A 19,480-nucleotide genomic window follows, 5' to 3' on the forward strand; every position below is an offset into this window, starting at 1 on the left:
TCATGTTCTAGAGTACCAGCAAGCCCTAAGGAGCCACATCCTGGACAGGGAGGGGCAACGTTTAGAAGAATGTCAGCCTAATTACTGGAAGCATTTTGTATGGACAGAGGAGCCCTTTGACCCAATGCCTGGCATAAAGGTGGCACTCGGTAAATATTCATGTGAATGAATGAATGCATTGCAGATGTAGAAGGGCAAAGGGGAGCCAAGGGAGGGAGGCCTGAAACAACCTGCCTCTGGAAGAAGAATGATAAGATAAACATGCAATGTTTGCAGAGCTCTGTGGAGCCACCTCGTAGAGGACACACAGCAAGTGTGGTTATTTGCACAGCTAACCAAAGAATGTATCTGTTAGAAAGGACTGGCCAGCTGTCAAAGGCATAGGGGATACGGACCTAATTGAGAGGCAGTTTCTGTCTTCAAGAAGCCCTGGGTCTAGGGCGATTAGCAGGAAGTCAATGAGAAGTTCAGGTGGAACAGGATAAACATCGTCCGCGGTGAGGATAGAAAGAGCCCTGTGTGTGCACAGTGGAGGGTTGGGGGTGGCCTCCAGGGAAGGGATGCTCAGTCGGGTTTTGTAGGAGGAATAGGGTTTAGAGGGCAAGTTGGGAAGGAGAATGTCAGGCGGGGAGAACAGCCGTGCACAGAAAGGACCAGAAGTGTGGGAGTCTGGTGCCTCTCTGCAGGCTGTGAGTGGTTCAGCCACCCTTGGACCTTGGAGGGGGTGCATGTGAGGAAGGGAGAGAGGGGGCTGGACAGATCAGCTGAGCTGGGTCATCCAGGACTCTAGGGCTGAGGCTCGAATGGTGAGAAGCTCAGACTCTATCTTGGCCAGAAGTTTAAATTGGTCAGAAGCGTGGCCTTTATCCTGAGAGTTCAGGGAGCCGCTGACAGGTCTCACCCAAGGTGTGGCATGACCTGATGTGCACCTTAGAAGGTCTGATGGCGAGAGCAAGACTGGAACCAGGCAGCCAGTCAGGAGGCCGCCACTGTGGCCCAGGCGAGAGGCTGCTGCCCCAGACCAAGGAGATGGCCCCTGCAGGAGTGAAAGGGGACACTTCCTGGTGGGCCAGTGGTTAAGAATCTGCCCTGCAATGCAAGGGACATGAGTTCAGTCCCTAGTCAAGGAACTAAGATCCCACGTGCCTCGAGGCAACTAAGCCCATATGCCGCAACTACTGAGCCTACACCCTGCACCTGAGACCTGACCTAGCTAAATAGGTAATACTTTTTAAAAAGAGAGAAAGGGGCTTCTCCAAGGTCTATCTGAATGCCTGTAGCTGGCTGTGCCTCTTTCTCTACAATCTTAAAGTCAGCAATGGCAGATTAGGTTAGAAAGGAAGTGATATGAGCAAAGCCTCAAACCACACTGAGAAAAAAAAAATCTAGTTCACAGAAAAATTGTGAAATATGTTAAATTTGAGTCACTGGCTGGACAGCCAGGAGACTAGCCGGTATAGCGGAGCAAGCGTCCTGTTCCTGGTGGGGGAATTTCCATCTACTTGTCATGTGTTACTCATCCAGTTCAGAGATTCTCAATGGGGTGGGGCACTGGGGAGAGGCAGCTTGCCTCTGCAGGGGACACGTGGCAAAACATCTAGAGACATTTTTGGTGTCACATTGCGGGGGGGGGGAGTGGGTGGGTTGCTACTGGTATCTAGCTGCTGAATATCCTACAAGGCACAGGATAGCCCCCCTCCCCCCCAACGAAGACTTATCCACCCCAGAGTGTAAAAAAAACCCTGCACTAGATGAAGAAATAAAAATGTATGAAGGAAAATAAGGTTCTGGAAACTCCTGCCCTAGGAAGAAGATAGTCATGACTCATCAACGAGAAGCTGGAAAAGCATTTGGAGTGGAGGGGGGGTAGTATTCCCCTTCCATGCACAGGTCTCACCTCTACAAAGGCACCAAGGACTTGCAGCTTCCTTCTTGTAGGGAAAGGAACTTCCAGGGAGGGATGCAGCAGGTGGGCCAAAGGTGTCTGACCCCCAGATGGAAGCCCCTGGGTCATGGGCCCCTGGGGAAGGAACTGGGCCCAGACAGCAGCCCTGGCTGAGACTGGCACCTGCAGTGGGGCTGGAGGGGTCCTGTCTGACTCATTCCCAAAGTGAGGGGGGCATATTCCCTGCTGAGGATCAAAGTCATGGTTGGTCCAGGTACTGAAGGGAAAGTGAATAATCTTTCAGGTGTGTGGCAGTGGAAGACGACAACCTGAAATGCACTTAGCAAATGTCAGATGAAGTGGGGGGAGAAGGGAGGCAGTGATGGTCTGGGGCCTGCGGCACATTGACCTTCCAGGCAGGTGGGGCCCCTGCTCCTCCTTATCTGCTCAGGCTGCCATTCTTGGGCCCTGAGGTCGTCCAAGAGTGGCAGGAGGCCACCAGGAAGCTACTCTGTGGCCAGCTGGGAACACTCTTCCTTATCCCAGAGGCCAGGGAGAAAGTCATCATCACAAGGACAAGTCCTCTGCGGATGCATCAGCCCTGGACCGATCGCACCATCTGGCCTCTTTTCTGGACCTCCTGGAGAAAAGGCTTTGCTTTCCTCCACAACAGCTATTGTGGAGCCAGTTCTAATGGGGCTGTCGGTACATCCTATACCTTTTACGTTTAGCTTTGCTCAGCACAGTTAGAGAAGATGGAGGGGGAGCAGGAGGCTGTTTTGGATAAGATGGTCAGGGAAGGCCTCCTTGAAGAGGGGACACAGGAGCTGAGATGTGAAAAAACTCAAAGCAGCCAGTTAGGTGATGGTCATTCTGAGAGCCTTCCGGGCAGGGGGAACAGACCTGCAAAGGTCCCAGATGGGGAAAGCATGGCTTGTCCGCGGAACCACCAGAAAGCCTGCAGGCTGGAGCCAGAGAAGGAGCCTGGAGATATGGCTGGAGGGGCAGGTAGAGAGGGGATCACACGGGGCCTCGGGGCCTCGGGGCCTTGGCAGAGTCTGAATTTTATTCTAGGTGGGTCGGGAAACCACTGGGAGTTTGCTGTGGCCTCGATGCAGGGACCAGACTGGAGGCTGGGGTCAAGTCCGGAAGAGAGAGGAAGGAGGTGTGGACTGGAGTGGTGGGTGGCAGCAGAGGGCAAGGAGGGTTGGATCTGAAATATCATTTGGAGATCAGACAGGCATCAGTGATTTGGATATGGGGGTTAACAAGGGAAGACCTTAGAAAGTGCCCAGAGTTCTACCTTAAGCACCTTGGTGTGGGTCTTGGTGCCACTGACTGAGAAATGGGGGAACTGGACAAGCGGGATGTTGGGAGTTTAGTTTCAGATCAACCATGGACCCCAGTCAGCTGCTCTCTGCCCAGCACGGGCAGGCTTCCGGGTAAACACCGCCTTAATAAGGAAAGGCAGCGGGGCCGAAGGGGAACACTTGTACCCCACTGGACTCTCAGAAGCCCTCTCTTTTCTTTGCCTTCATCCTGTTTGTTTCCCAGAACACACACTTCATTTTGCCATTCTCTTGCTCAAGAGGCTCTGAGGATTTCCTGCTCCTTATCAGATGAAGTCCAAACACCGCCGCCTCACGTAGGGCCCCCACCAACACGTTTAGTCCAAGGAAAAAATGTCGAATCCAGAGGGATGTACTTTCTGGTGGACAAGCTGGTGGCTGAGTAGACATCGCCCCCTGGTGGCTGAAGCCTCAACGGCTGCGGTTTCCCTTTGAGGGCCGAGAACGTGGGCGCAGCCAGGAGTCGGGGGAGGGGCAGGGTTAAATCCCACCCAAGGGGCCGGGGGAAGCCAAATCTCAAAGCATTTTGCTTCTGCACCACTGGACCCCTCCTCAGGCCTTCCCTTTGACTTCCTGTGCGGAGTGGAGGCTGGTGTGGACCTTGGGAGCAGAGAGAGGCTGTGAGCAGAGCTTGCTTTCACCCCCGCAACCCCTACCCCAGCCAGGAATGGTCGGGACAAAGGCCAGGGTGTCCAGATGGCCTCTCACCTCTTGAATCTGTTCTTTCATCACCTTGATCTCATTCTCTCGAGGTTCTATTTGCTTCTTCAGCTCCTTTATTTTGTAGTCGAGCACAAACTTGAATTTCTCTAGTTCCTGATTTTTCTTTTTCAGATCATAGATTCGCTTCTCCTGTGGGTGAGAGCAGGCAGGCGTGAAACAGCCATCCGGAGGCCCTGGTATGGAATCCCTTTAGGCACAGCACACAAATCCCGTGACCTCCTGAGGGGACACAAATGGGGGCTCCCCCACCAGGGGCACCGCCGACTCCCCAGCTTCTGTGCCAGACTTCAGTCATTCACTCACCCATCCGGACAGGTTGTGGCCGGCTGCATGGAAGAAAGCCCACCTGGCCAGCACCTCTCAGCCCAGACGTTCTTCTACAATACGACCTTACGCTGCTACATCAGGAGGCAGGGTCTAATCCCTTCCCTCTGCATCTGGCTAATTTGTGGTCTGCTTGTAACCCAAAGAACGCAGCTCGAGTGATGCAGTGTGGCTTCCCAGGCTATCTCGGAAGAGACCAAGCGGCTTCCACCTGGTTCTCTTGGAACACGTGCTCTGGGGGAGGCCACCTGTTATTGTCAAAAGTCCCACCACTCTGAGACCTGTAGGCTGGAGAGCTGCTCTGTCAACAGTCCCAGCTAAGCCCAGCATTCCAGCCATGCTGGCCAAGCGGCTGGAGAGGGGGCTGAAGAAGCCACATTGGCTGTTGGTCTTCAAGCCCACCGCTGCTGGAGTCACCCAACTGAGGTCCCACTAGGACCCAGACATCAAGGACAAGGACAAGCCATCCCATTGTACCCTGTCCAGATTCTAGAGCTACCAAGTCTGCAAGCATAATAAAACAGTAGTTTTTCACCACTGAGTCTTGGGGCAAGGCAATGACAACTGGAGTGTAGACCTATCTGTTATTTATTGAACAGAGATCTTTTGCCAAGGTTACAAATTCCAAATAGAAACATGCCATAGTCCCCACCCTTAATAGGGAACGCACTAGCTGGGAAAGCAGATGTGCCAACAAGTATAAACCCATACGGTGACAGGTGTCGTAGAAGAGGCTGGCACACAGAAGGCATGGTGTGTACCGAGGGTGCCGAGGACTTGCATGAGTTAGGGTGGTGGTAGATGGGGGCAGTGAGAAATGGGGCTGGAGGGGAAGCGGGGAGGAAGGCAAGGGTCTAAATAGTTGAGAATTTATCCAGGAGGCCAGGAGCTGGTTAGCTATAGCCCTCAGGTCAAACCTGACCTTCTGCCTATTTTCATAAAGTTTTATTGGAACATAGCCAAGCCCATTCATTGATGTCTTGTCTATGACTGATTTTATGCTACTGGAGCGGAACTGAGCAACTGTGGCAGAGAGACCACACTGCCAGCAAAGTCAAAAATATTTACTACCTTGCCCTTCACAGAAAAAAAAAAGGTTGCTGACCCTTGCCACATGCGGTTGAGAGCTGCGAAAGAATTTAAAGTGGGAGACTGAAATGATTACAGAGTGTGGAGGCAGGGAGCCTGGATGAGAAGTAGGGTGGAAGGCTGTTAGACCCGTTAGGCTGGTGCAGTTTTCTAGAGGTCTTAACCTCTTTCTTGTCAAACCCCTCTTTAAGTGGGGGGGCACAAAAAATCAGTAGATTGGGGTTAATATAGACACCCTACTCTATGTAAAATAGCTAACTAACAACTGAGCGAGCTCACTTTCACTTTTCACTTTCATGCACTGGAGAAGGAAATGGCAGCCCACTCCAGTGTTCTTGCCTGGAGAATCCCAGGGACGGAGGAGCCTGGGGGGCTGCTGACTATGGGGTCGCACAGAGTCGGACATGACTGAAGCGACTTAGCAGCAGCAGCAAGGACCTACTTACAGCACAGGGAACTTTACTCAATACTCTGTAATGACCTGTATGTGAAAAGACTCTAAAAAGGAGTAGATTTACGCATATGGATAACTGATTCACTTTGCTGTACACATGGAACTAACACAACATTGTACATCAACTATACACCAATAAAAATGAATTAAAAAAACACTCTAAGAATCTGCAGAGAGCTTTGGCTCCTACCTAAAAAAATGCCCAGGCATAAACGCAAATGCTCACTTGCTGAAATGACATGCAGGCACTGTCTCATTTTGTCTTTGTCAGACCCCCTGAGCACCCCATTCACAGGTGAGAAAACAAGGCTTGGGTCAGTTGCCTGAGGCTGCCATGTGGCCAGTGGAAAAGGCTGCCCAGGAACCTAGCTCACTAGGCAGAAACCCAGGTTCTCAACCACCCGGGAGTTGCATCCAAATAAGGCAACAAGGGCAGAGGGGATGAGAGGAGGGTGAGGAGCCTGGATTTGCTCAGGAGGAGATGAGATGTTGGATACGGAGGTGGTGTACCTCACAACAGGTGAGGCGTCTGTCTTACTGTTTTGTGAGAAAGCTATTCAGAAAAGTGACTTCACTTTCTGCGGTCCCCAGTGGTTACAGGGCTCGCCACAGGGGAGTTCCTTTCTGATCAGGGGGACCACACGGGCGATGTGGTGGGTGAGCTGCCCCCAGTCCATGGGATGGTCACCCTGGGATGCCTGGCACAGAGGCGAGCTGGGGCCTGGCAGTCAGCACTCAGGTTCTTACCGCAGGTCTGTCACCTATAAACTGTTGCGACCCTGGGTGAGACACTTAGCCCTGGGAACCAGTTTCCTGAGCTATATAACTGGGTTGCTCACGGTCCCTGGCGTTTTGAGGGGAACTGAATGGGATGAATTGACAGCACTTAGCCCCGTGCCACCCACACAGTAGGCACTTCACTGACAGCTCATCCCCCATTGAGGTCAAAATGCAAGGAGTCTGTCTAGAGCTTTGTCCTCATGGCCTGGGTCCAGCTAGGATGGAGCTGAGGGGGGACGGAGGATGCGCCTTTACCTTATCTTGAATCGTCTCGTCTCTCTCCTGGATCTCCCGCTTGAGGCCCATGATGTCCTTCTCCAGGGACTTGATGACTCCTTGCAACTTCACCTGCTCCCCCTTCAGGAGCTCAATGTCGTTGGTTCGCTCTTCAATCTCCTTCTGCAGGCTGCTGAACTAGGGGAACAAACGGCAACAGCAGAGAACACCGGAGCCTGTGAACTCACCTCCATTCCTCCCCGCTGCCTGTAGATTTTCAGGAGCTCCTCATCGGAATGTGGGACTGTCAGGAATTTCCCAGGGCAAGTGGGCAATGCGGCCTTCTGTGCAAGTAGATCCAGTCCCATCCCTTATGCAAGGGAGGAATATCTGCCGTGAGAGCCTCCAGAGACCAGCTCCCCCGGCGGATCCAGAGTTTCCCACGACTGCACTGGTCGGGCTCCATGCTCCATCAAGGTCACAGATGAGTGACCTAAGTGATGAGCCATCTTAGTCATGTCTAGGAAGGCAAGGCATGACTGCCCCTGGATTGACTAGTAGTGTGATTTCTAATAGGAAAGAATGTGAACTGGCTTTGCATTTGGCTTCTTTCGGACTGTGGTGCTGGAGAAGACTTTTGAGAGTCCCTTGGACTGCGAGGAGATCAAAGTAGTCAATCCTAAAGAAAGTCAACTGTGAATATTCATTGGAAGGACTGATGCTGAAGCTGAAGCTCCAATACTTTGGCCACCCGATGCAAAGAGCTGACTCACTGGAAAAGACCCTGATGCTGGGAAAGACTGAGGGCAGAAGAAGGGGATGACAGAGGATGAGATGGTTGGATGGCATCACCAACTCAATGGACATGAGCTTGAGCAAACTCTGGGAGATGGTGAAGGACAGGGAAGCCTGGCGGGCTGCAGTCCACGGGGTCGCAAAGAGTCAGACATGATTGAGCAACTGAACGACAACAAAGGCTAAATGTTTCGGGGGAGGAATTGGCAAGTCTATTGTGACCCACACAGTCAAAGGCTTTGGCATAGTCAATAAAGCAGAAATAGATGTTTTTCTGGAACTCTCTTGCTTTTTTGATGATCCAGCGAATGTTGGCAATTTGATCTCTGGTTCCTCTGCCTTTTCTAAATCCAGCTTGAACATCTGGAAGTTCACGGTTCACGAATTGCTAAAGCCTGGCTTGGAGAATTTTGAGCATTACTTTACTAGCCTGTGAGATGAGTGCAATTGTGCAGTAGTTTGAGCATTCTTTGGCACTGCTTTTGTTTGGGATGGGGATGAAAACTGACTTTTTCCAGTCCTGTGGCCACTGCTGAGTTTTCCAAATTTGCTGGCATATTGAGTGCAGCACTTTCACAGCATCATCTTTCAGGATTTGACATAGCTCAACTGGAATTCCATCACCTTCACTAGCTTTGTTTGTAGTGATGCTTTCTAAGGCCCACTTGACTTCACATTCCAGGATGCCTGGATCTAGGTGAGTGATCATACCATTGTAATTATCTTGGTCATAAAGATCTCTTTTGTACAGTTCTTCTGTGTATTCTTGCCACCTCTTCTTAATATCTTCTGCTTCTGTTAGGTCCATACCATTTCTGTCCTTTATCAAGCCCATCTTTGCATGAAATGTTCCCTTGGTATCTCTAATTTTCTTGAAGAAATCTCTAGTCTTCCCCATTCTGTTCTTTTCCTCTATTTCTTTGCACTGATCGCTGAGGAAGGCTTTCTTATCTCTTCTTGCTATTCTTTGGAACTCTGCATTCAGATGCTTATATGTTTCTTTTTCTCCTTTGTTTTTTACTTCTCTTCTTTTCACAGCTATTTGTAAGGCCTCCCCAGACAGCCATTTTGCTTTTTTGCATTTCTTTTCCATGGGGATGGTCTTGATCCCTGTCTCCTGTACAATGTCACGAACCTCAGTCCATACTTCATCAGGTACTCTATCTATCAGATCTAGCCCCTTAAATCTATTTCTCACTTCCACTGTATAAGCATAAGGGATTTGATTTAGGTCATACCTGAATGGTCTAGTGGTTTTCCCTACTTTCTTCAATTTAAGTCTGTGGAAAATTTTTCAAGAGATGGGAATACCAGATCACTTGACCTGCCTCTTGAGAAATCTGTATGCAGGTCAGGAAGCAACAGTTAGAACTGGACATGAAACAACAGACTTGTTCCAAACAGGAAAAGGAGTACGTCAATGCTGTATATTGTCACCCTGCTTATTTAAATTCTATGCAGAGTACATCATGAGAAATGCTGGGCTGGAAGAAACACAAGCTGGAATCAAGATTGCCGGGAGAAACATCAATAACCTCAGATATGCAGATGACGTCACCCTTATGGCAGAAAGTGAAGAGGAACTAAAAAGCCTCTTGATGAAAGTGAAAGAGGAGAGTGAAAAAGTTGGCTTAAAGCTTAACATTCAGAAAACAAAGATCATGGCATCAGGTCCCATCACTTCATGGGAAATAGATGGGGAAACAGTGGAAACAGTGTCAGACTTTATTTTTTTGGGCTCCCAAATCACTGCAGAAGGTGACTGCAGCCATGAAATTAAAAGATGCTTACTCCTTGGAAGAAAAGTTATGACCAACCTAGATAGCATATTGAAAAGCAGAGACAATCCTTTGCCAGCTAAGGTCCATCTAGTCAAGGCTATGGTTTTTCCAGTCATCATGTATGGATGTGAGAGTTGGACTGTGAAGAAAGCTGAGTGCCAAAGAATTGATGCTTTTGAACTGTGGTGTTGTAGAAGATTCCTGAGAGTCCCTTGGACTGCAAGGAGATCCAACCAGTCCATTCTAAAGGAGATCAACCCTGGGATTTCTTTGGAAGGAATGATGCTAAAGCTGAAGCTCCAGTACTTTGGCCACCTCATGTGAAGAGCTGACTCATTGGAAAAGACTCTGATGCTGGGAGGGATTGAGGGCAGGAGGAAAAGGGGATGACAGAGGATGAGATGGCTAGATGGCATCACTGACGCTATGGACATTGAGTTTGAGTGAACTGCGGGAGTTGGTGATGGACAGGGAGGCCTGGCGTGCTGCGATTCATGGGGTCACAAAGAGTCGGACATGACCGAGCGGCTGAACTGAACTGAACTGAACTGGCAATTCTATAAAGATCTGTGAACTGAATGCCTCCTTGCCTGGCCGTCAGTGACTACAAACCTCTCCCCCGCCTTGTAAACTAAGTACCCTCTACTCCCAATCCTTCTCCCACCAACAGTGTCTGACCAGGAGCACCCCTGACTCCCTACGCTGAGGGCCTGAGGATACCTCCAGGAGCAGACTTTATCTATCTCACCTCCAAAGACCTTATTTCCACTTTAAGGGTTTAACTCTGAAACTCTAAATCCCACTTGCCAATAAAGGAAAGCCCAAAGGGTTCCCCAGCGCCATGGTGAACCTCCCTGTCTCCTGTAAACAGGAGAGAGGAGGACGAGCCCCAACGGTTACCCCATTAGAGGGTGTGGTAAGGATCTGTCTGCCTGTCTGTGCAGGGGGAACCTTCACACTGGCCGGCGCTGCTTTCCAAACCCACTTGCTGGAGCTGAGGACATTCAGGTGGGAATTCTGCCAGTCCCCGCCACCCCACCGGCCCCTACCCTGGGCAGAGCCACTGTTAGCTGACTCCGTGTCCGTCCACCCAGCCCATGCTTTCTCTGCAGTGCAGTCCAGGCCTGCCCCCCATGCCTCTCAGAGACCAGCCCGGTACCTTCTTCCTCATGATGCCTGTTTCTCCTTTGAGTCTCAGGTTTGATTCCTTTTCATCCCGAAGCTTCTTCTCATATTTGGTCTTGATGTCTTGGATCTCACGGTCTTCATCTTCTTCAATCTGCTTCTTGGTCTCTTCAAACTCCCGCAGCTGCTGCCTGACATCCTCCTGTGCCTGGCGTGGAGAGAAGAAGAGTGTGAGCCTCGGGAGGTGGGGACAGGTGGCACCTTGGAGCTCAGAGGGCCCAGGGCAAGGTGAGCATCGAAGGCTATCACGGGGATGAAAGACCGAGTGTTACACAGAAATGGAAAACAAGGCCGTGGGTCCACTGGCCCTTCCACTTTCTTCCTGTCCTGTCTGTCCCTCTCTCCCTACCAGATCAGGCCTCACGCTCCATCGCTTTGATCCCTGTCCCATCAGAACACCCACCATTCCACCTCTGGCTTTCTTCACACTGACACCAGCACCTCCCTCTATCTTCCTTTCACTAAACTTGTGATACTTACAACTTTATATTTATTTCTGGAATTACTTGATTGTCTCTCCCATTAGATGTAAGTTCCCTGAGGGTAAAAACCTAGCCTATCAGGCCCACCATGAGTTCCCAGTGTACAATGCACACCGGCACACAGTAGGCACACAATAAATATTGAGTGAATGAGTGGCTTTTTAATTTCTCCCCCTTCCCTAATCCAATCAGTACCACCCTTTCCACCTCTTGAATCCATCCACTTCTCTATGCCTCTGCCACTGCCCAGGCCCCCATTATCTCTTGCCTGGACTGTTTTCAGCCTCCCAGCGGGCCTCCTGCCTCTGGTCATGCTTCCCTCCAGTCTGATCTCATCCTCTAGTCGAGGGGAGCTTTCGAAACCACACACCTGGTCATGCCGCCCCTAACTTGAAAGCCTTCTCTGCCCCACCCTTGTCCTCAGAGTAGAGTCTGGACTCTTGAACCCGGTCCACAGACTCTCAGGAGGCAGGCCTGGCTCACCTCTCCAGCCTCAGCCATCACTGCCGCCCTGAGCTCCTGCCAGCGTGAACTAACTTCAGTTCCCCCAGTGTGCACGGTCCTCAGCGACAGGACCTTGATACTCGCTGTACCTCCAGTTCTAGCCTCTTCCCGTGGCTTTCTCTGACATTTCCTCCAGCTCTCGGTTGAGGTATCATTTCCTGTGTGAAGCCTGTATATCCCCCATCACGTAATAAATGCCTGTTTGACATGGAGGCTCCACGATGGCAGGGCCACATCTCTGTCCACCGCAGTGAATACCCAGCACAGTATACGGTATAGAGTTGGTGCTGAATCAGTAAAGGCCTAGAGCTCAGATGCTGGGAGAACAAGCTCTGCCTGGTGGAGCGTGGGGAGTGACTGGGGCAGGAGCCCTTGCTCACTGCTGCTTGGAGGGGGACATTGTAGAACTCAGCAGAATCAGTGGCTTTCTTCTGATTCTGACCCTGGCATTCTCCCAGGTTGCATATACCATCCCTTGACCGAGTGTTTTGCAGAGTGAGAGAGGCAGGTGGTTTTAAAACTGAGCTCAATGACTTCCTGACAAAGGCTTCTCTTGGCCAGACTCTTGCTGGATGGAAGTCTGGCCAGTGGACTCCGTCTGTAACCTAGAGGGGCCCACCAGCCCCTGCTCTTGATCTAAGAGATGCTGCTAAAAAGTAGAAGAATCCCAGTCAGCTTAGTAAGATGACATTTGGGAGGCATCTCTCTAGGAAAGTTCTGAGTTGAAATCCTGCTGACTCAAAAGAAAAAAAGCCTTGTTATGTACAGTGGTGAGAGGTCTGGGGAGGAAGGCTGGCCTCTCGCTACTCTGGGAGGATCCATTCACCCTAAAAGCAGAGCCCAGTAGACTGAGATGTTGTCGTATAAGCCACACGGACCAAAGGGGTCTGGGGGCCTTGAGAACACAGAGGGATGCCTAGCCCTGTAAAAGGGGAAGGAGGAGGGTGAGGGGTTAGGGGAAAATTGTCAAGGAGTTGGCTCTTGTCCTGAGTCCCTGAGGGTGCACACCAGCAGCCAAGTGAAAAAGCATCATCCTGAGCAGGGGCTCAGAGGTTGGTGTAGAAGAATTCCGGAGGCTCCACATCATTGGATGTGGGAAGCTGGATGGGGCAACCGGAAATGGGGCTGGGCAGGTAGGCAGGGCAGCTAGGCAGCATTCCTCACACTGTAGAACTGGAATCAGGTGGGCTGGGGTGGGGGTGGAATTCTCTTGGCTCTCTCTCTGCTATCTGAGCTCAGCCTCTGCCAAGTCTGTGGGGCCTCCACCCTCTACTTCGTACTGAGTTTACCTCCACCACCTGGGCAGTGTCCCAGTTCACCAAGGACGTCTGGATGCTGACTCAGCAGCTTCCCTGCCATCATCAGGGTGGTTACAGAGGACCCTAGATGTCTCCTGGTGCTGTGACCCTATCTTTCTGCACCCACTCTCAGGCCCACCCCCTGGACATGGTGCCACCTCTGAGCCTTAAAATACAGGCCCTGTTCTCTGAGCACAGGTGACTTCTCTGTTGGATCCCAGGTATGCCACCCTGGCTCTCAACCTTACCACGTTCCCTGGCCCAGTCTCGATTCATCCACTGTCTCTTGGTTCCTTACTGACTCTGGCCTGGACCCAGTGGCTGGTTCCCAGCAGACCATTATTTTCACCACTTGGTGAAGCCCCGGCTCTGGGTCAGGGCTGCCCTGTGCCTTCCTTGCTCACACGTTTACGCTCAGAGCCCTGCTGTGGAAAAGCACATAGGCTGGGCGGGGTGGGGGTGGGGGTGTGTGTGTGGTGTGTGTGACTGCAGCCAGAATTAGTCCCAGGCAGCTAGGCCTTGAGCTACAGACCTGTTCATCCTCTTCTTGATCATTCCCTTCAAAAATCACTCCATATGGGGACTTCCCTGGTGGTCCAGTGGTTAACAATGTGCCTTCCAAAGTGGGTTCAGTTTCCGGCTGGGGAACTAAGATCCCATATGACATGAGGCAACTAAGACCATGCACCGTAACGAAGACCCAGAGCAGCCAAAAAAAACCACCAAAAAACCCCCAAATCACTCCACACCTTCATGACTCTCCTGCCCCCTCACTCTCAGAACACCATCTGCCAGAATTTTGTGTCAAAAAGGAGACCATCTGGCCTCTCTCAATTTTCTCTTCATCTCAGGAAATGAGATATTGCGGCAACCCCATCTGCTGGAAGATTCGATGACTTTGCTCTGCCTGGACGCTCTCTCTTAACCTCCTGCATTTCCCTGTCTCCTGGTTAATCCCAGCTTCCATGCCTCCAGGATCTCAGTAGCTCCTACCAGCCTTTTCTGACCTTGCAGGCCAGCGGCAGGGGATGTGGGGGGTGGGTGGAGGGTTAGGAGGTGGAGAGGGGAGGTGCTCTGTGTCTGCGTCCCCGACTGTCCCATCTACATTTTGATGAACATTAGTCTGTGTGACCGCCTCTCTCACCCAACCGAGAACCGGGCCCCATATTTCACTTTGCTTGACCACCCAGCACTTATGCTGGTAAACCTGTAACACAGGTCTGTTTGTTGAGTCCGTGAAGGAATGATTTTATCTTGTGAGACATAAGGAGCTACAAAGGGTTTCAGGCAACCACCTTCCCCATGGCTCAGGTACCTAGTCCGTCTCCAGGTTCTACAGGCTTCTGCTAGAAAGCTCTCCCGGTGAAGATAACAGTTAGCAGAGAGCAATGGGGATGAACTTAGTCTAGCCAAGGAACTGCGGTCTGAAAGGCTGAGCACCTCCCCACTCAGGGAGGCCCCTAGCTGCCAGGGACACAAACACAGAAACAGCACTAAACAAGGCCACGAAGCACACTCAGGAAGGAAGGTGGGGAAGGAAAAGGAGGTCAAGCGAGGCTCCCCACGGCTCTCAGGGCTGTTCCCGGGCAAGGGCTGCGGGATGGCACTGTGAACAGGAGGCACAGCTCGGCTTCCTGTGAGTACCTCTTCCAGGAGGGTGGTTTTCTCCTGCAGTTTGGCCTCATAAAACTCAGTCAGCTCCTCCAGGGCCTGGCTCTTGGTCTCATCGTTATCCCGAAGCTGCTTCTCGTACTCCTCTTGCATCCTCTGGGACTTGAGCTGCAACTCCTGGTACTTCTCATATTCCAGAAGCAACTTTTGGTTGTTGCAACATTCTGGAGAGAAGCAAGGAAGGTTACTTCAGGAGGGATGGTAGCACCAGCCCCGGGGACACTCAGGAGCCTTGGCTGCTTTTCCGTTCCCTTCCAGCACCAGCTAGAGCTTCTGCTTCGACAGGCCACATTCAAATGCACACCCATCTTCCTTACAGGGTCCCCACGCTACCGTCTTATAAAGCAACCTGATTCCCTCCCTTCGATGTTAGGCAGAAAGGTTTCCAGGAAAGTGCAGAGGGATGTTTGGGGGTTCAGGGCCAAGAAAAATGTCCTGAGTATGTAAAACAGGTATCAGTGCCCCCATCTTTTGGAAGAGTAAACTGAGGCTGGGGTAGGTTAGGTGACTCTCTAGAGCACCCAGTAAGTCAGGGTGAGTCTGGGACCCAGTGCAGCCTATTAGGTTCCAAACCCACACTTTTTTGTATCTCCTACTGGCACGCAGTAGGTATTCAACCTGTGTTTAAAGAATGAGTAAATACACAGGAATAAAAACCACAGTGAGCTCCAGGGGATAAAGGCAGGCTGCTTATAGACTGGGGTTGAATCCAGAGGGCTGTCGGACTTTGCCCCCAACCAACCGCCCTCTGCCCAGGGGTGGCCTCACCCAGGTCTTGCAATTCCCGGCTCTGTTTGTCCAGGAGGTCATCCATGCGTTCACGATGGAGTACATCCTGCTTCTCTTTTTCAGCTTTTAAAACCTAAGACAGAGTCAAATATCCTCATTTCTACACGTCTGCGGAAAGCACCACTGTGAGAAGCACCAATTGTTTAAGTAATAGCCTCCTTCACTCACAAACATTTCCCAAGCCCTTACGTTGTTCTATGAACAACATTCAAGCTATCATTTTTATCTGTATTATAGTCTGCTCTGAAAGTTCTATATTCTCTCTATACCGATCCCGTCTGTGAAATGGATCTTGTCAATCATGAGTTCAGTTTCGGACAGGCACCAAATGGATTTTTGGGTGGAAAAGGTAAGGATTGATTTGAATCCTCTGTTGTCAGCACATTGCTCTCAAAGGAAATCCTTGGATATGTAAATGCGTCAGCTTCTAAGAAAGTGTTTTCTTCAATGGAGCAGGAAAGCTCCTTGCAGACAGGGGAGGGACCTGACTTTGTACTCTGTGTACAGAGGGCACTGATGTTTGTTGATTAAATGAATGAAATACTAAAGTTAACTGCCAGGGTGTTTTTAGACCCATAGAGATAACATAAAAGAACCAAATACCACTTGAGCAAAAAACTGGCAGCGTTGGAAGAAGGGCCAGGCAGGTTTGTACAGAAGAGAAAAATCATTCCAGGAGAATCTTGGACCAATGTTAATAACAAGAAGGCCATTTAGACTAATTTTACTTAACTTACTGACAATCTGGAGATCAATATTCTGTAAGCTTTCTCTTTCCATACTTTATTTTTCTTGTCACTTTTCATTTTGCTATTAAGTCAGTCTCTCTTTATCAGAAAGGTAACATATTCTCCTAGTGGAGAATTTGGAAATTATAGAAAAGCAAAAAGAACTAAATTCAAACTGTCCACAATCTCAACTTCCAGAGATGGTCATATCTTTATCTATTTTCTTAAAAATCGCTCTAGGTGTAGCTATTTTACCTCGTTAGTAGCATTCCCCATAAGGAGTTTTTTATATTCTGCTTTTTTCTCTTTTTCCACTTAGCACTTTGCTCTAAGCATTTCTGATGTTATCAACATTATCATGTGTCTTATTGTTTGAGCGAGTGCTAGTTGTCTTGAGTGAATGTGAAATTTCTTATTTGAGGCTGTTGATTCAACAGACCTGGTTTTTTGTTTTCAAGGACTCCATTTCCTGGAGAAACTTGTCTGTTAGCTCCTTAATCTTCTCAGAATAGTTCATATCCTTTAGTCGAAGCTGATACTCATTCTCCATTTTTAATTCTTCCACACGAGTCTTCAGCTCCAACATAACCTGAGCCTTTGGGAGAAGGACACAGAATCAAGAACAGTCACAGTGCGGCTGAATCGGACTATTTAAACCTGTGGCCTTGAGCTCCCTGGGACCTGCAGCTCTGCTCAGAGCATGCGTTATCTTTCCACATAAGACACAGATCAGACACTTGGAGACATATGAGCTTCTTCCTGTCTCCAAAACACCTATTCAGTGTGGAGCTCCACTGAGTGACAGGCATTATGCTAATAACGCACATCTCTCCTGCAAATATGCTTAAATGTCACCTGCTCAGTCAGGTCTACATGGACCTGATTTAATCCTGCTTCCTTCCCCTTGCTATTCCCATTCCCAGCACTGACTCCCCACCCCTTACCCTGCTCTACTTTTCATTATCCCCTTAGATCTTGGCACTTTTAAATGTTATGTATTATTTTGCTTATTGCCTTTTGTCTTCATCCCCCACTAGAATTCAATCTCCAAGAAGGCTGAGATCTTCGTTGGTTTTATATACTGATGTATTTCAGGTACCTAGATGGTGCTGAACACACAGTAGGCATTCAAAAAGTATTTGTTGAATCAGGGCTCCTGCCTCCATGCACCTTACCGGTTACTGAATCAGCCAGGTAGACATAACATCACCAATTGTGAGAAGTGCCCAAAGCCAGGCAGTGTGTCCCCAGGCTGGGCTAGAGAAGGACTGAGGGCAGATGCATTAGTTGAGGGGCCCTGCACAGTCCTGGTGGGCAATGGTAAGGGCCTGGCCAGAGGTCGGGGAGCAGATCAGAGTGGAAAGATTCTGGAGAGGTTTTAGGGAATGGTACCTGATGTGGTGAAGATGAGTGAGAGGACTATGGGTGAAGTTCACCTCCCTTGACCAGACCATTCCCTGAGGGTTGCCCTGGCCTGGCTTGCTTCCGGGCTTTATCCTGGGAGCCCAGCACAGGACCAGCAACAGAGTCAGCACAAAATAAACACTTATCAGATGAACATGTGGCCCCAGGGGTCTTCGGGGGACGAGTGGGATACATTTATTGGCTGGAACCACAGGTTCTGACACGCTGCACTGGAAGCACTTGCTCATCCTCCTGCCTCTGTCCTTCTCCACGTGGCTGCTGCCGAGAAGTCTCTCCAGATGAAAGTCTATCAAGTCATTGCCTAACTCAGATCATCAATGGGGCCTTAGGGACCATCTCCAAAGTCTAAAATCTGCTATAAAAGCCCCCTCACCTCCTCTCTCTGCTTCAGCTCCAACCTTTCTCTGCAGCACCCCCTCCACTCCAGCCCCACTAGCTAGGGGCATCCTCCTCAGAGCACTCTCCCTCACCCATCTGCATACATTCATGTCCTGGAGGCTCTGTTCAAGGCTCACTTCCTCAGACACCAGTCTGCTTGGGTCAGGGCCCCTTGTTTGTGCTCTCACAGCACCGTTTCCTTCCTAACACTCACTACACATCTGATTCCCCCGGCTGTCTAGTGACTAGGACTCCATGCTTTCACTGCCAAAGGTGTGGGTGCAATTGCTGGCTGAAGAACTAAGATCCTGCAAGCCTTGTGGCAGGGCCAAAATAAATAAATGAATAAAATTTTACCCACACCTTCTCCCGTGATATAAGCTCCAGGACTGTCTATGTCTTTCATTTCTGTAATCCCAGATCTAGCACAGTGTCTGGCACATGGCAGATCCCTCTGCAAGTACTAGTTGGATGCATGAATAAATGAATGACTAATGACTAATTCAGCCTGGGTGAATCACAAAGTTACACAGAATGTCAGAAAGAGGATAAAGAAAAAGTGAGAGTTGGGAATTCTGGGCAAGGTGACTTTTAAGGCCAGGTGAAGAAAGGGCCAGGGAGGTTGCTGGGGAGCAACAGTCAGTGGCTTTACAGGCAATGATGAGCGTGGGCGCATGGAGCCTGAGAAACAAGGGAATTTCAAGAAGTGAGGGGAACACACACTGGTCACTTCCGGTTGGCAGCAGCGCTGTCAGGCCTAGCTGGGGGCGGGGTCAGGAGGGCCCAGACTCCTCAGGCTTTGGTGCAGCCTGGTGTGTCCTGTTTGGTGTCTTCCTCTCCCCTCTGGGAAGAAGAGAGAAAAGGGAGGAGGAGGAGGAGACACACGTGCCTGCCTGCAGGAGCTTAGACCCCAGCTGTCACAGGCTCTCCCTCAGCCTTTCCTCCCACTTCCCTTTCCTGCAGAAAGTTCCAGGGAGCTCCCAGAGTGATCTCCGGGAGTCCCCAGGGGACTATCATCCTACGATGGGGCCCTTTTGGCATTGCGGTCCTGCTGCTTTCACTTGTCGCTGTCCCTTGCGTGAGTGTGAGTTTCCTGATCACAGGGCCCGGCTTGTCTTTCCACACATGCAACCCCAGTGACCAGCAAACATCAGGTACTCAGTGAATGCACATTAAACTCTGCATGAACGGCAGTGAGTGCACAGCTGTGCACGCTCTGTACGCCCTGAGAGAATACCACTCACTGGGCTTCTTCCTCGGGGAGCACAGGGCTCAGAGCACTCCAAACACATGTGATTGGACTGTTGGCTGGATCAACAGGAGGAAAGGTGCTCTGAGGCCATGATGATGGAAGCGGGCTGTGGATGAAGTCTGGATTGGTGCTCTGCGCCTACTCCTAACTGCAATAGCTCTGTGTGTAGCAGCACCATGGACATGCCACTCAACCTCTCCAAGAGTATGTCCTGAAACATAGGGGAAAACAATAGTATCTTCTCCAGTTGTGGGATTTAAATGAGAAAACACTTATAAAGTAATTAGCACAGTGTTTGATTTGTGGCAAACCTAAAAAAAAGGTTTGCTGTTGTTTAGTCATTAAGTCGTGTCCAGCTCCTTTGCAGTTCCA

At 50.3% G+C, this 19,480-nt stretch overlaps 1 protein-coding gene across 1 annotated transcript in view; it reads right to left on the reverse strand.

The window, feature by feature from the left end:
- Positions 1-19,480, reverse strand: part of CFAP57 (cilia and flagella associated protein 57) — a 67,591-nt gene that overhangs the window by 16,499 nt on the left and 31,612 nt on the right. The window contains exons 12-17 of the mRNA XM_052637683.1: positions 16,493-16,648; positions 15,305-15,398; positions 14,510-14,700; positions 10,556-10,729; positions 6,860-7,018; positions 3,943-4,086 (exon numbers count right to left, since the gene is read on the reverse strand). Coding sequence (XP_052493643.1) covers positions 3,943-4,086; positions 6,860-7,018; positions 10,556-10,729; positions 14,510-14,700; positions 15,305-15,398; positions 16,493-16,648 — 918 coding nt within the window. The remainder of the gene's footprint in view (positions 1-3,942; positions 4,087-6,859; positions 7,019-10,555; positions 10,730-14,509; positions 14,701-15,304; positions 15,399-16,492; positions 16,649-19,480) is intronic.

The sequence above is a fragment of the Budorcas taxicolor genome, chromosome 3 (genome assembly GCF_023091745.1).
Source record: "Budorcas taxicolor isolate Tak-1 chromosome 3, Takin1.1, whole genome shotgun sequence".
Classification (NCBI taxonomy): Eukaryota; Metazoa; Chordata; class Mammalia; order Artiodactyla; family Bovidae; genus Budorcas; species Budorcas taxicolor.